The 11,724-nt window shown below is 52.6% G+C and overlaps 1 protein-coding gene across 1 annotated transcript in view; it reads left to right on the top strand.

Annotated features, from left to right (window-relative positions):
* The window catches only part of LOC124487601 (cadherin-2-like), a 36,160-nt gene extending 25,386 nt beyond the window's left edge, over positions 1 to 10,774 (top strand). Inside the window, exons 3-15 of the mRNA XM_047050027.1 lie at positions 59 to 335; positions 936 to 1,091; positions 1,622 to 1,939; positions 2,115 to 2,252; positions 2,509 to 2,694; positions 2,820 to 3,073; positions 3,563 to 3,705; positions 4,446 to 4,679; positions 5,059 to 5,292; positions 5,631 to 5,770; positions 7,935 to 8,096; positions 9,336 to 9,526; positions 9,667 to 10,774. Coding sequence (XP_046905983.1) covers positions 59 to 335; positions 936 to 1,091; positions 1,622 to 1,939; positions 2,115 to 2,252; positions 2,509 to 2,694; positions 2,820 to 3,073; positions 3,563 to 3,705; positions 4,446 to 4,679; positions 5,059 to 5,292; positions 5,631 to 5,770; positions 7,935 to 8,096; positions 9,336 to 9,526; positions 9,667 to 9,712 — 2,479 coding nt within the window. The 3' untranslated portion in view covers positions 9,713 to 10,774. The remainder of the gene's footprint in view (positions 1 to 58; positions 336 to 935; positions 1,092 to 1,621; positions 1,940 to 2,114; positions 2,253 to 2,508; positions 2,695 to 2,819; positions 3,074 to 3,562; positions 3,706 to 4,445; positions 4,680 to 5,058; positions 5,293 to 5,630; positions 5,771 to 7,934; positions 8,097 to 9,335; positions 9,527 to 9,666) is intronic.
* Positions 10,775 to 11,724: the final 950 nt, after the last annotated feature.

Genomic DNA, 11,724 nt, shown 5'->3' with positions numbered 1-11,724 from the left:
GCACGCGTAGGCATTTGTTCTGGCAGTGCATGTGAGTCTCTTAAGCTTGTGTTTCTAGAACCCCTGTCTGGGTTAAAACCTTCACAGGTCTGTCTGTGTGTGTGTGTGTGTGTGTGTGTGCGCGTCTAACTCGTGATTGTGCTTTTGTCACACCGCAGGTGAACTCGAGCGACGCAGCTGCACCGAGTTCGCAGGTGCGGGAAATAGCGTTTCCATGGCGCAGCGTGGTCGTCAGGGGCGACGGATCTCTGAGGCGCATGAAGAGAGACTGGGTCATCCCTCCCATAAACGTCCCTGAAAACTCTCGAGGACAGTTCCCTGAGGAGCTAGTCAGGGTGAGACACTCAAACACACACACTCAAACACACACACACACACAGACGAGACCCAGAGCAGGAAGACTAACACTTTAATGGTATTTGGTCAGTAGGTTAACACAGGACACAGTATTTCTGCAGCGGGACAATGGCTCTGTGTGCTTGCGTGTGTGTGTGTGTATACAGTTTGTGTGCGTGTTTGTATTGCATTGAAGTATTTAATATTTTATCCCGGCACCATCTGTTGGTGCATGTACTAATCTGAATGCATACGGCAGAAGCAGGGGGTTAATGAGAGGGTTACAGTGATTTATACTACTGCTTTAAACAGTCACTGATACATCTGCTGCTCCGATGCTACGCTTCCGTGGGCTCGGTGTTGAGTGGAGCTACTGTAAAGCCCCTCTGAAGTGTTCCGTAAGCCGTGTTCCAACTGGAAAGTGCCGTCCCCCTTCTCCGTCCCGCACCCTCCCTCCCTCTCTCTCGTCTTGCTCTCTCTCCGTCCGTCTCACTCTCTCGTTCCATCTCTCGTTCTCGCTCCCTCTCTTTATCTCCTTCACGTCGTTGATCTCCTTCCTTCCTTCCTGTCTTCCTCCCCCTCCCCCCACCGGGGTTCAGATCCGGTCGGACCGGGACAAGGAGCGCCTGCTCCGGTACAGCGTCACGGGGCCCGGCGCCGACCAGCCGCCCACCGGCATCTTCATCATCAACCCCATCTCCGGCCAGCTGTCCGTCACCAAGCCGCTCGACCGCGAGCACATCTCCAACTTCCACGTAAGGAGCCCCCCCCACCCCACTCCCACCACCCCAGCACACGCACACAAGACACCGGCTAACCGCCGCCGCGCCACATCCCAACCGGAACGCGCACGGCCCGCGCCTTTGATCTCCGGTAAACACGCTCTCTCTCTCATCGGGAGGCTGCCAGCGGGAGAGGGGGGGGGTGGGGGGGGGGGGGGGGGGTGGGTGGGGGGAGCGCGGAGGAGTATTTGCATGAGGGGGCGGGGCCAGGGTATGAATATTCACGAGGGCGGATTGAGTTGTCATCCTCTCCGAGGCTGGGTGATGTATATTCATGAAGGGTTAGGCCGCCAGTTGGAGACAGGTTAAACAGAGAGGTAGCTAACTCTGTGAGGCAGCAGCACAGAGTCAAGGCAGGAGCCCGGCCAATGGACGGATGGAGAGACACGGTTGCTATTGTTGTGCTTGTTGCTTTGATGGCAGAGGGGACACTTAAGTCTCCTTAGCTGCCCCTAGCTGAGTGTAAACAACCATATGACTGTGTGTGTGTGTCGCCCCTGCAGCTCCGAGCGCACGCCGTGGACCTGAACGGCAACCAGGTGGAGAACCCCATCGACATCGTCATCAACGTCATCGACATGAACGACAACCGGCCCGAGTTCACCCACTCCACCTACAACGGCTCGGTGCCCGAGGGCTCCAAGCCCGGCTCCTTCGTCATGACCGTTACGTCGGTAGACAAGGACGACCCCAAGACGGCCAACGGGATGCTGCGCTACCGGATTCTCTCCCAGAATCCCGAGAGCCCCTCCTCCAACATGTTCACCATCAACAACAAGACCGGCGACATCATCACTGTGGCCGCGGGTCTGGACCGAGAGGTTTGTGTGTGAGAGAGAGGGAGAGGGAGAGTGTGCGTGTCTCCCTGTAGATAGAGTCAACTCTGACAAGGTTTCAGAAGGCTTGTCATGCATACAGTATCAGAGAGGGAGTTCTTTTCAGTGTAATATGGACCGGTTGTGTCTCTCTCCCTCTTGCTTTTTCTTTGCCTTCTAGAAAGTTCCGCGGTACACGCTGATCATCCAGGCCACAGACATGGAGGGCAACCCCACCTACGGCCTCTCCAACACGGCCACCGCTGTCATCCGGATCACAGACGTCAACGACAACCCTCCAGAGTTCACCACCGACACAGTGAGCCTCTCTCTCTCACACACACACACACACACACACACACACACCCACACCAAATAGAATGCACACACAAGCCGACGTGAGTATCCTACGGAGACTAGCTCTGACATTGAACGCACACACACACTTACTCGCACAGGAGTAGTCCGCAGAGACGAGGCACATTGAGGCAGTGATGCATATCTTCACCTCTACCACTATATTTCCCTCCCTCCTTCCTTCCCCCCTTCCCTTCCCTCCCTCCCTCCTGTGACAGTTCTACGGGGACGTCAAGGAGAACCGCGTGAACGTGATCGTGACCAACCTGACGGTGACCGACAAGGACCAGCCCCACACGGCCGCCTGGAACACGGTGTACCGCATCACCTCCGGAGACCCCACCGGAAGGTTCTCCATCCCCACCGACCCCACCACCAACGAGGGCCTGGTCACTGTGGTCAAGGTACACACACACACAGACACTACAGCTTGTTGGACGTTGGCCTTCTCCACAAATGCATACCCATCGCCCAGTATCATATAAACGTGTGTGTGTCTGTGTGTGTCTGCGTGTGTGTGTGTTTCCAGCCCATAGACTACGAGCTGACCCGTTCCTTCGTGTTGACGGTGATGGCGGAGAACGAGATCCCCCTGGCGCGCGGCATCCACCTGCCCCGCCAGTCCACCGCCAGCGTGTCGGTGCGCGTGGTCGACGTCAACGAGCCCCCCGAGTTCTCCCCCAACCCCAAGGTCATCAAGCTGGACGAGGGCCTGCCCTCCGGCTCCCTGCTCTCCACCTTCACCGCCCAGGACCCCGACCGCTACATGAGACAGAACGTGCGGTAAGACAACGCTGTGTGTGCGTGTGTGTGTGTGTGTGTCTGTATCAGCCAGAATATGATGTATGACAGCACTGTGTGTGTGTGTAGGAGCCAGAACATGATATATAACAGCACTGGGTGTGTGTATGTGTGTGTGTACCAGCCAGAACATGATATATAACAGCACTGTGTGTGTGTGTGTGTGTACCAGCCAGAACATGATGTATGACATCACTGTGTGTGTGTGTTTGTACCAGCCAGAACATGATGTATGACATCACTGTGTGTGTGTGTTTGTACCAGCCAGAACATGATGTATGACATCACTGTGTGCGCATGTGTGTACCAGATACTATATTTGTGTGCGTGTGTATTTCCTTACAGGGTGTGTATGTGCGTGCCAGACTGTGTGCCTATATCAGACATTGTGTGTGAGAAAAATTCACCCACCAATAACACTTCCTCTCACTGCACAAGCTCACTCTGTCCTCCCCGATTGGTCGACGACAGGTACTCCAAGCTGCACGACCCTGCCAATTGGCTGGAAATCGATCCTGTGAACGGGCGCATCTCCACCATCGCCGTGCTGGACAGAGAGTCGCAGTACGTGAAGCACAATCTCTACAACGTCACCTTCATGGCTACAGACAACGGTAGGTCCCAGAGCAGGCTTTTCTAGAACCTTCTCCAGAAGGACAGAAAACATTCTCGGGTGTTTCTGTTCCATCTGTTAGTGTGTGTGTGTGTAGTTGGTCGTGTTCTTGCTGACCGAACAGATGCATCTCACAGGGGGTGTTGTGTGTGAAGTGTGTGTGTGTGTGGGTGGGTGGGGGGGGGGGGGGGTGGCGGGCCGGATGATTCCCCATGAACAGACATGCTGTCTCCGGTCTCTGCTATTAAGATCCATTACATTTCATTAAGATGTATGCATTGCAGTGAATTGCCACGAAAAGGCGACCTTTTGTTCCCCAAATCCGACCAAAATGTTCCAGGGAATCGCAGACGGCTGTGGCAGCGCCGCTATCCTCCTCCACACACATACACACACAGCGCACACACCCCTCCGCATACACAGAGACCCTGCTGTGTCTTCATTCAGTTCTGACTGAGCTCTTAGTATTCACTCAGCTTCCGCCAAACAGACACACACACACACACACACACAGATCAGCTGTGTGACTCACACAGCCTCCCTAACACACTAATCTCTGTTTCTCTCTCTCCATGTCTCCTTCTTCGTCTCGTCTCCATCTCTTATTCAGAGGGTTAATTTTTGTTCAGAGGTCAAACGTGGATTTTGAAGGATTCAGTGAACAAGCGAACTCTGTGCGTACAGGGTTCGGATTGAGTGGACTCCGACTGTCACGGACGGTGTGTGTGTGTGTGTGTCCAGGCCTGCCCTCTGCCAGCGGCACGGGGACTCTGCAGATGTACCTGCTGGACATCAACGACAACGCCCCGCGAGTCTTCCCCCCCGAGGTGGAGATGTGCGAGAAGCCCGAGCCCAACGCCATCAACATCACGGCCAGCGACCCCGACCTGAGCCCCAACGCCGGGCCCTTTGCCTTCGAGCTGGCCAGCCGGCCCTCGGACATCCGCAAGAACTGGACGCTCACGCGCATCAACGGTGAGCCCCCCCCTCCGCCTCCTCTCTCTCTTTCTCCCTCTCTCTGTCTCTTTGTCTCTCTCTGTCTCTCTCTCTCCCTTTCTCCCTTTCTCTGTCTCTGTCTATCTCTCTCTCTCTCTCTGTCTTTCCCTCTCTCTGTCTCTCTGTCTCTCTGTCTGTCTATCTCTGTCTCTCTCTCTTTCCCTCTCTCTCCCCCTCTTTCTCTCTCTCTCTCTCTCTCTCTCTCTCTCTCTCTCTCTCTCTCTCTCTCTCTCTCTCTCTCTCTCTGCCTCTCTCTCTGTCTCTGTCTCCCTCTCTCTCTCTCTGTCTCCCTCCCCTCCCTCTCTCTGTCTCTCCTCCTCCTAACTCTGTCGTTCCTTCTCTCCGGGGGCGTCACCAGGGGAGTACGCCCAGGTGCGCCTGCGAATCGGCTTCCTGGAGAGCGGCATCTACGAGGTGCCCATCATCATCACCGACTCGGGCAACCTGCCCATGTCCAACACCTCCTACCTGAGGGTCAAGGTGTGCCCGTGCGATCACCACGGCGACTGCGTGGACATGGAGCGCATCATCGCCGCCGGGCTCGGCACGGGGGCCATCATCGCCATCCTCCTCTGCATCATCATCCTCCTAGGTGAGCTGGGCTCTAACACACACACACACACCACACGTCTCCAGAAGCATCCACCACTCAGTAGCCACACCCACGCTCTCCGTCCCTCCTCCTGAGTCAAGTCACAACCCCACTTTGGAAATCCCACTCCCATTACGGGGATGAACATATTGAAATTCCCCTCGAGCTTTCCAACTACCTAAAGGGGTTGAAAAACCGGCACTTGCGACGCCTTGTGTGGTTTGTTGTTGAGCTTTGCGTTTCTTTACTGAGCTTAGATATTAGGTATTCCACCCCATGTTGCTCGCTCCCTCTTACTGTGTGTGTGTGTGTGTGTGTGTGTGTGTGTGTGTGTGCAGTGATGGTCCTGTTCTTTGTGATGTGGATGAAGAGGCGGGACAAGGAGAGGCAAGCCAAGCAGCTTCTGATCGACCCCGAGGACGACGTCCGAGATAACATCCTGAAATACGACGAGGAGGGTGGCGGAGAGGAGGACCAGGTAAACACACGCACACCAACACACACACACAACAACACGCGCGCCCCTCGTGCTCGCTCACACTATGCAAGCAAACAAGCACACGTGTTTACTCGTGGAAACAAACACACTTGAAAACACACCCACACGCTCTTCCTTGGCGATTTTAATCATTTGTCCTCGAGCAAGGATTAAGACCAAAACAAAAACTGAGCCCCAACAGGATTAATTGCTCACTGTTAAATCTTGGAGAACAATTTCCTGTGTCCTTCTATCCAACCACATCCTGTGGAGCTCGGGCCACACAGCCTGTGTGTGTGTGTGTGTGTGTGTGTGTGCAGGTGTGTGCGTGCGTGTGTGTGAGTAGTGTGTAAAATGTATTGATCACCTGCAGATCTTGACGGATGGGACTGAGGTCACAAACACGTTGTGTGTGTGTGTGTGTGTGCGTGCATGCGTGTGTCTTGTGGCGACAGCTGGGGGTCGGAGGATGATGGAGGAGAGAGGATGAGCTCAGCTTCTAAGAGCAGAGCAGATGCACAGCCTCCCCTCCTGCCCCCCTCTCCTTCTCCCCACACGCGCACACTTAGAATACAGTCTTAAGTACACACAGATATGAATCTCGCAGCCCCGCGAACGCGCAGACGCACCATGACAGGGCAATAATGCTTCCTTAGTGAAGATAAATACGCACGGCCCCCAGGACCTGCCAAGTTAACAATGTTTAGCGGCCGTTCCCTCGCCAATGGCAAGAGACTCATCTGTTTGGAGCGAAGCAGGAAGGGAAAGGCAAGACCCTGGTCCTATTGACGCCTCCCCAGGGCAGGTGGGGGCAGGTGTCAGAGCTAGCGAGCGAGCAGCCACGGTGTCAGTCACAGTTTGGACTGTGCTAAACGGCGCTAGCGCCCCAAGCCAGGCCCTGATTAGATCAGGGTTGGTGTGTCTGTGTGCCATCGTGGCCCTTACCTCATTCCATCTCTCCCTACTAAAGTACACACACCCCTATAAAAAAAACTAAAACAGACATGGTTCCAGGAAATACACACACCTGCTCTCTATCCAAACACACACGCAGGCTTTTAGTGAACACAATGGAATTTTCCTTTGCTTTTTGTGTGTGTGTGTGTATGATCCGCGATGATGTCAAGGGCTGAGTAGGTGACAAAGAACAGGCCCATTCTTCTCTCTCCGTGACAATGGCAGTATCCTATTTAGCTTTGACTCAGCTACAGCAAAGATGCCACTGGCTTCTGTCTCTCACTAACAATATGCCCCAGTGACAAAAGCCCCCTTCTATTTATCCTCCCCCGCTTCGCCTCTCTTGTCTCTCTCCGTCTTTCTCTTATGCTCTCTCCATCTGTTTGTCTCCCTGTTTCTGTCTCTCTGTCTCTCTGTCTCTGTCTCTCTGGCTCTCTGTCTCTCTGTCTCTCTGTCTCTCTGTCTCTCTGTCTCTCTGTCTCTCTGTCTCTCTGTCTCTCTGTCTCTCTGTCATGTTATTGTGGCTCTGGTGACGCTGCCCTGAAAGTGTTCCATTGGTTAGCTTTTACACCGAACAAAAGCCCAAGGTCGCTGGCTCGCCTCGCCTTTATCGCCGCGGAAAAAGGCCCCGCTTTCGTCGATCTCCATGGAGATGGCTTTTTTTTGTAGCGATGAATTGCGTTTGTGATGCTTCGCAAAGTGAATAGCACACACGTGGCCGTTGAAAAGGCGACACAAGGGGAGCCTTGTGTGTACCTGAGCACGCCCTCATCTCTGCCTCTTTGGTCTGCAGAAACGTGTACATTCTGTGCAACACAACGTTAAGCTTCAAGTGGTTACATATTGTGTGGCGACTGAACCTCTTTGGTGTGGAGAAATGTATACGCTCTGTACAACACGTCAGTCAGATGGCTGAGTGGTTAGCGAATCGGGTTAGTAATCAGAAGGTTGCCGGCCGTGCCAAATGATGTTGTGTCCTTGGGCAAGGCACTTCACCCTACTTGCCTCGTGGGGAACGTCCCTGTACTTACTGTAAGTCGCTCTGAAAAGAGCGTCTGCTAAATGACAACATGTAAATGTAACACAATGTTAAGCTTCAAGTGGTTACATATTGTATGGCCACTGAACCTCTTAGGTTTGGATAAACCATAAGCTTCAAGTGGTTAAGTGACTGAACCTCTTTGCGTGTGTGTGTGTGTGTGTCCAGGACTACGACCTGAGTCAGCTCCAGCAGCCTGACTCCCTGGAGCCAGAGTGTGTGAAGGTTGGCATCCGGCGTCTGGATGAGAGACCCCTGCACCACGACCACCAGTACCCCATACGCTCCGGCGCCCCCCACCCCGGAGACATCGGCGACTTCATCCACGAGGTACGCCACCCAGTGTGTGTGTGTGTGTTTGTGTGTGTGTGAGAGAGAATCACAGACAGACACAGGGAGAGGGCTAGCTCTGTAATTCTTAATTAGCTTGGCTAACAGGGAGGATTAGTCTGGTGCAGACATGGGCAGGCCTGACTAGCTAATTGGAGGTAAATCCATTGAGTTTTATTAATCCCAAAGACTGGCTTTGGAGCTTTAGTCAGCTCCTCAACAGAGAACGACTCAATCTTGACTAGTTTTTCGAGGACTAGCGGGTATTAGTTGCATTTCTAGTAAGTATGCGGTTTGTGCCGGTTTGAACATTTCTAGAGAGGCCTTGCGTCATTTATTTGAGGGAGTTGCACTTTCTTTGCTTTATTCTTTTGTGGTTGTCTTTTTGTATGGGTGTGTGTGGGTGTGTGGGGGGTGCGGGGTTGTTTGTGTGTGTGTTTGTTTGTGGGAGAGTGCATGCGTGTGTGGGAGTGTGTGAGTGTTTTGGAATGTGTTTGTGTGTTTTGGCTCGTATGATTGTGCATGTGGGTGTGCCTGTGCGGGCCTGGGACGGGCTGGGCGGAGCTATCTGCCAAGCAGAGCCTTGAATAATGAGAGGGAGCTGTCAGACGCGGCCAGCCGATCGAGACAGCTTAATCTAGCAGACATGACAAGCCGATGCCTCTGCCTCTTCCTTAAGTCTATCAAATGAGTGAGACAGTGGGGAGGTTGACGTTCGGCAGTCTCGAGTCTAAAGAGACAGACATGTCCCACCGCATCATTCCCAGAGCCTATCAGATTTGGAGTATTAATTTGAGCACTGAATCAATATGTCAGTCAATAAGGACATTTTGGGAGGGAAGTTCATTTTCCCCAAAGCTGTTAGAGTTCAGCGTGCAGTCGTTTGCATGTGTGTGTGTGTTTGTTGGGGAGTGCGATTGTGTGTGAGCGTGTGCTGGTAATAAATATCTGGGCTCCGCTCGGTAATCTGCTGAATCTCTTCAGAGAGACAGACCCAGCATCTGTCCAGGCTGACCTAAATCCTCCGCTCTCCTCCCCGGCTCTAATCCCTCTCCTTTCCTCCCCTCTCCCTCACGCCACCCTCACGTCTCGATCTCGCTCTCCCGTCCTCCCTCCCTCCCCTCGCTTCTCTCTCTCCCCTTCCTCTTGGCCCCCACCCTACGTGCGGAACGACGTTCATCCTCCTTGCTCACTCGGTCTCTCTCTTGTCCACCCCCCCACCCAACCCTCCCTCCCCAGGGGCTGAAGGCGGCTGATAACGACCCAACGGCGCCCCCCTACGACTCCCTGCTGGTGTTCGACTACGAGGGCAGCGGCTCCACGGCCGGCTCCCTCAGCTCCCTGCACTCCTCCTCCAGCGGGGGCGATCAGGATTACGACTACCTCAGCGACTGGGGCCCCCGCTTCCGCAAGCTGGCCGACCTCTACGGGGGAGGGGAAGACTAGCCCCTCCCCCTTAGCCCCCACCCCCCTACCCACCCTAGCCCCCCCCCCATCTCCGCACACACGAATGCAGACGGCACGGGGCGAGGGGGGGGGGGGGGGGGGGGGGGGGAGGGCGAGGGGTGGTGGGGGACGGCCAGGGATGTACAGGGGGAGGCGACGCGAGGGAATGAGTGGCACTTTTTTTGAAAGCGTGGGATAGCTTGCAAAGAGACGTTCTCTGGAGGACTGGAACCCGAGGACCTACGAACACGTGGAGAGCCTGAGCGCGGTGACCGCTAGCTGGGGCGTCTGCTATGGGCCAACCGAGCCTAGCATCCCACTAGCGTACAGGCTAACTGGGGCTAGCGGGCCCTCTAGCATTCCTACTGACTGAGGCTAGCTGCCCAGTAGCAATCATTCTGAGGCTAGGGGCCCACTAGCAGAGAGCGTTAGCCTGCATGCTAAGTGAAGACAACAGCCTAAACAGGTTTGGCTCCTTGGAGGTGATGGCTTCATCATGGGGTACAGCGGTTGGTGACGATAACAACTCGAGCGCTAGCTCGGATAGCAGCGATGCTAAAGACGCTCTTTTACACTTGAATCTCACAGTACAGAAGCACTGGGGTAAAATGTGCCTTTTTGTACATTATGTTTTGTTTTTTTTGTTTTTGTTTTTACTGTTCCCGGCTTTAAAACTCCTGACTTTTGCAGTGGTTTCGGACTGTAAAGCGGACGAGTTGCCACGTGTGTGTGTGTTCAGGTTCCCACCTCATCACTGGAGTGTGATGTCATTTCCTTGGAGAAACAGTGGGCGGAGCCTCTGCTGGCACAGACCAGCAAGAGCAGATATGTACAGAAATGTTCTAGATAGTTCCTCGACAACTCAATCTCTTTCGTCATTGCTTTTTTTTTTTTCACACTGCAACTTATGCAGCAGCCGGTTGCATATAAAGGGAGGGTCATCAGTCCTTATTTTGTAGCAGAGATATGTTTTGTTACTCCTGAGGTGGATTACGCGAAAAGAAAAGAAAAAAGAACAAAATAATACAAGCAAGACAAAGTTTATTCTGTCCATGTATCTGCCTTAGTGTCCTCTGGTACTCTCTGATTGGCTACTCACTGTAAACATAAATTTGTACAGATTGTATTTTTTTCTGTTGTTGTTCTTTTGGGTGTGGTCTCTGAGAAATGCTAATATCCAGACCTTGTATATGTATAATTTGGATTACAGATTAAACATTTTTTGCATGTTTTCTCAATCTTTTCATGATGAAAAAAAAGGTATTTTCCAAACTCTTTGCAAAACAATTGCGTCCGCTTTCTGAGTATAAACAAATTCACTTCAAACCCCTCTCCCTCCCTATCCCTAAACTCACCTAAACAATGGGACTGGCCTATGTTTGATGGATTAAAAAGGATTGAACCCCGTGTGCTGTAAAGTATGAATGGCCTTTTCAGTTTGCGTTTATTAGGCATGGAAAATGCCCACTGACTGGCTGTGGTACTGGCCTCCGTCACATTCTCTTGTGTGTGTGAACTGTGTGTGCACATGTGGGGGAGACAGAGTGTGTGAAAGGGTGCGTGAATTTGTTAACCTAGAGTTTTCCAGTCCAGTATCCGTTGATCAATGTCATATTCGTGCAAGGTATGCACAAATCCTATTTTTAGTCTCTTTCCTCTCTCTTTTTCTCTCTCAGCCCCTTATTCCCTGCACTCTTTTTCATTCTCATTTCACATTACCAGACCCACCCTGACACACACACACACACAAGCAAACACACATCTCTGAATGTTTTGCTAATGGCTGAACTTAATACACACCCGTGCCCCTATTCAATCAAAAAGAGTAACCAAGTTCTTGATGGGACTAAAAAAAGATATTGTTCAGGGAGAATTGAGGTTGGCTCCTTTTATATTTTCACCCATGCGTGTTATTGATCTAGATCTAATTAATAGAACCTTGCTTTTTGCAGAGCAAGCAAATAAATGTGTTTTCAGTAGCGAGCTACCATCCTGGAAAATAATCAGCATCTTGACTAAAGAATGCTCTCAGTCTACTGTTTTTCTCTGTCTCTCTCTCACCGTCTCTCCCGTTTTCATGACTCTCTCTTCTCTCTCCGCCACCCCACACTCTTTCTCTATCTCTCTCTCTCTCTCGTTTCTTATTCTGAGGGTGTTTGTCCTTTGGTTCCCTCGATGGAGG

The sequence above is a fragment of the Hypomesus transpacificus genome, chromosome 26 (genome assembly GCF_021917145.1).
Source record: "Hypomesus transpacificus isolate Combined female chromosome 26, fHypTra1, whole genome shotgun sequence".
Lineage (NCBI taxonomy): Eukaryota > Metazoa > Chordata > Actinopteri > Osmeriformes > Osmeridae > Hypomesus > Hypomesus transpacificus.
The sequence above is the reverse complement of the archived record's forward strand: the minus strand, read 5'-3'. Positions and strand labels throughout refer to the sequence as shown.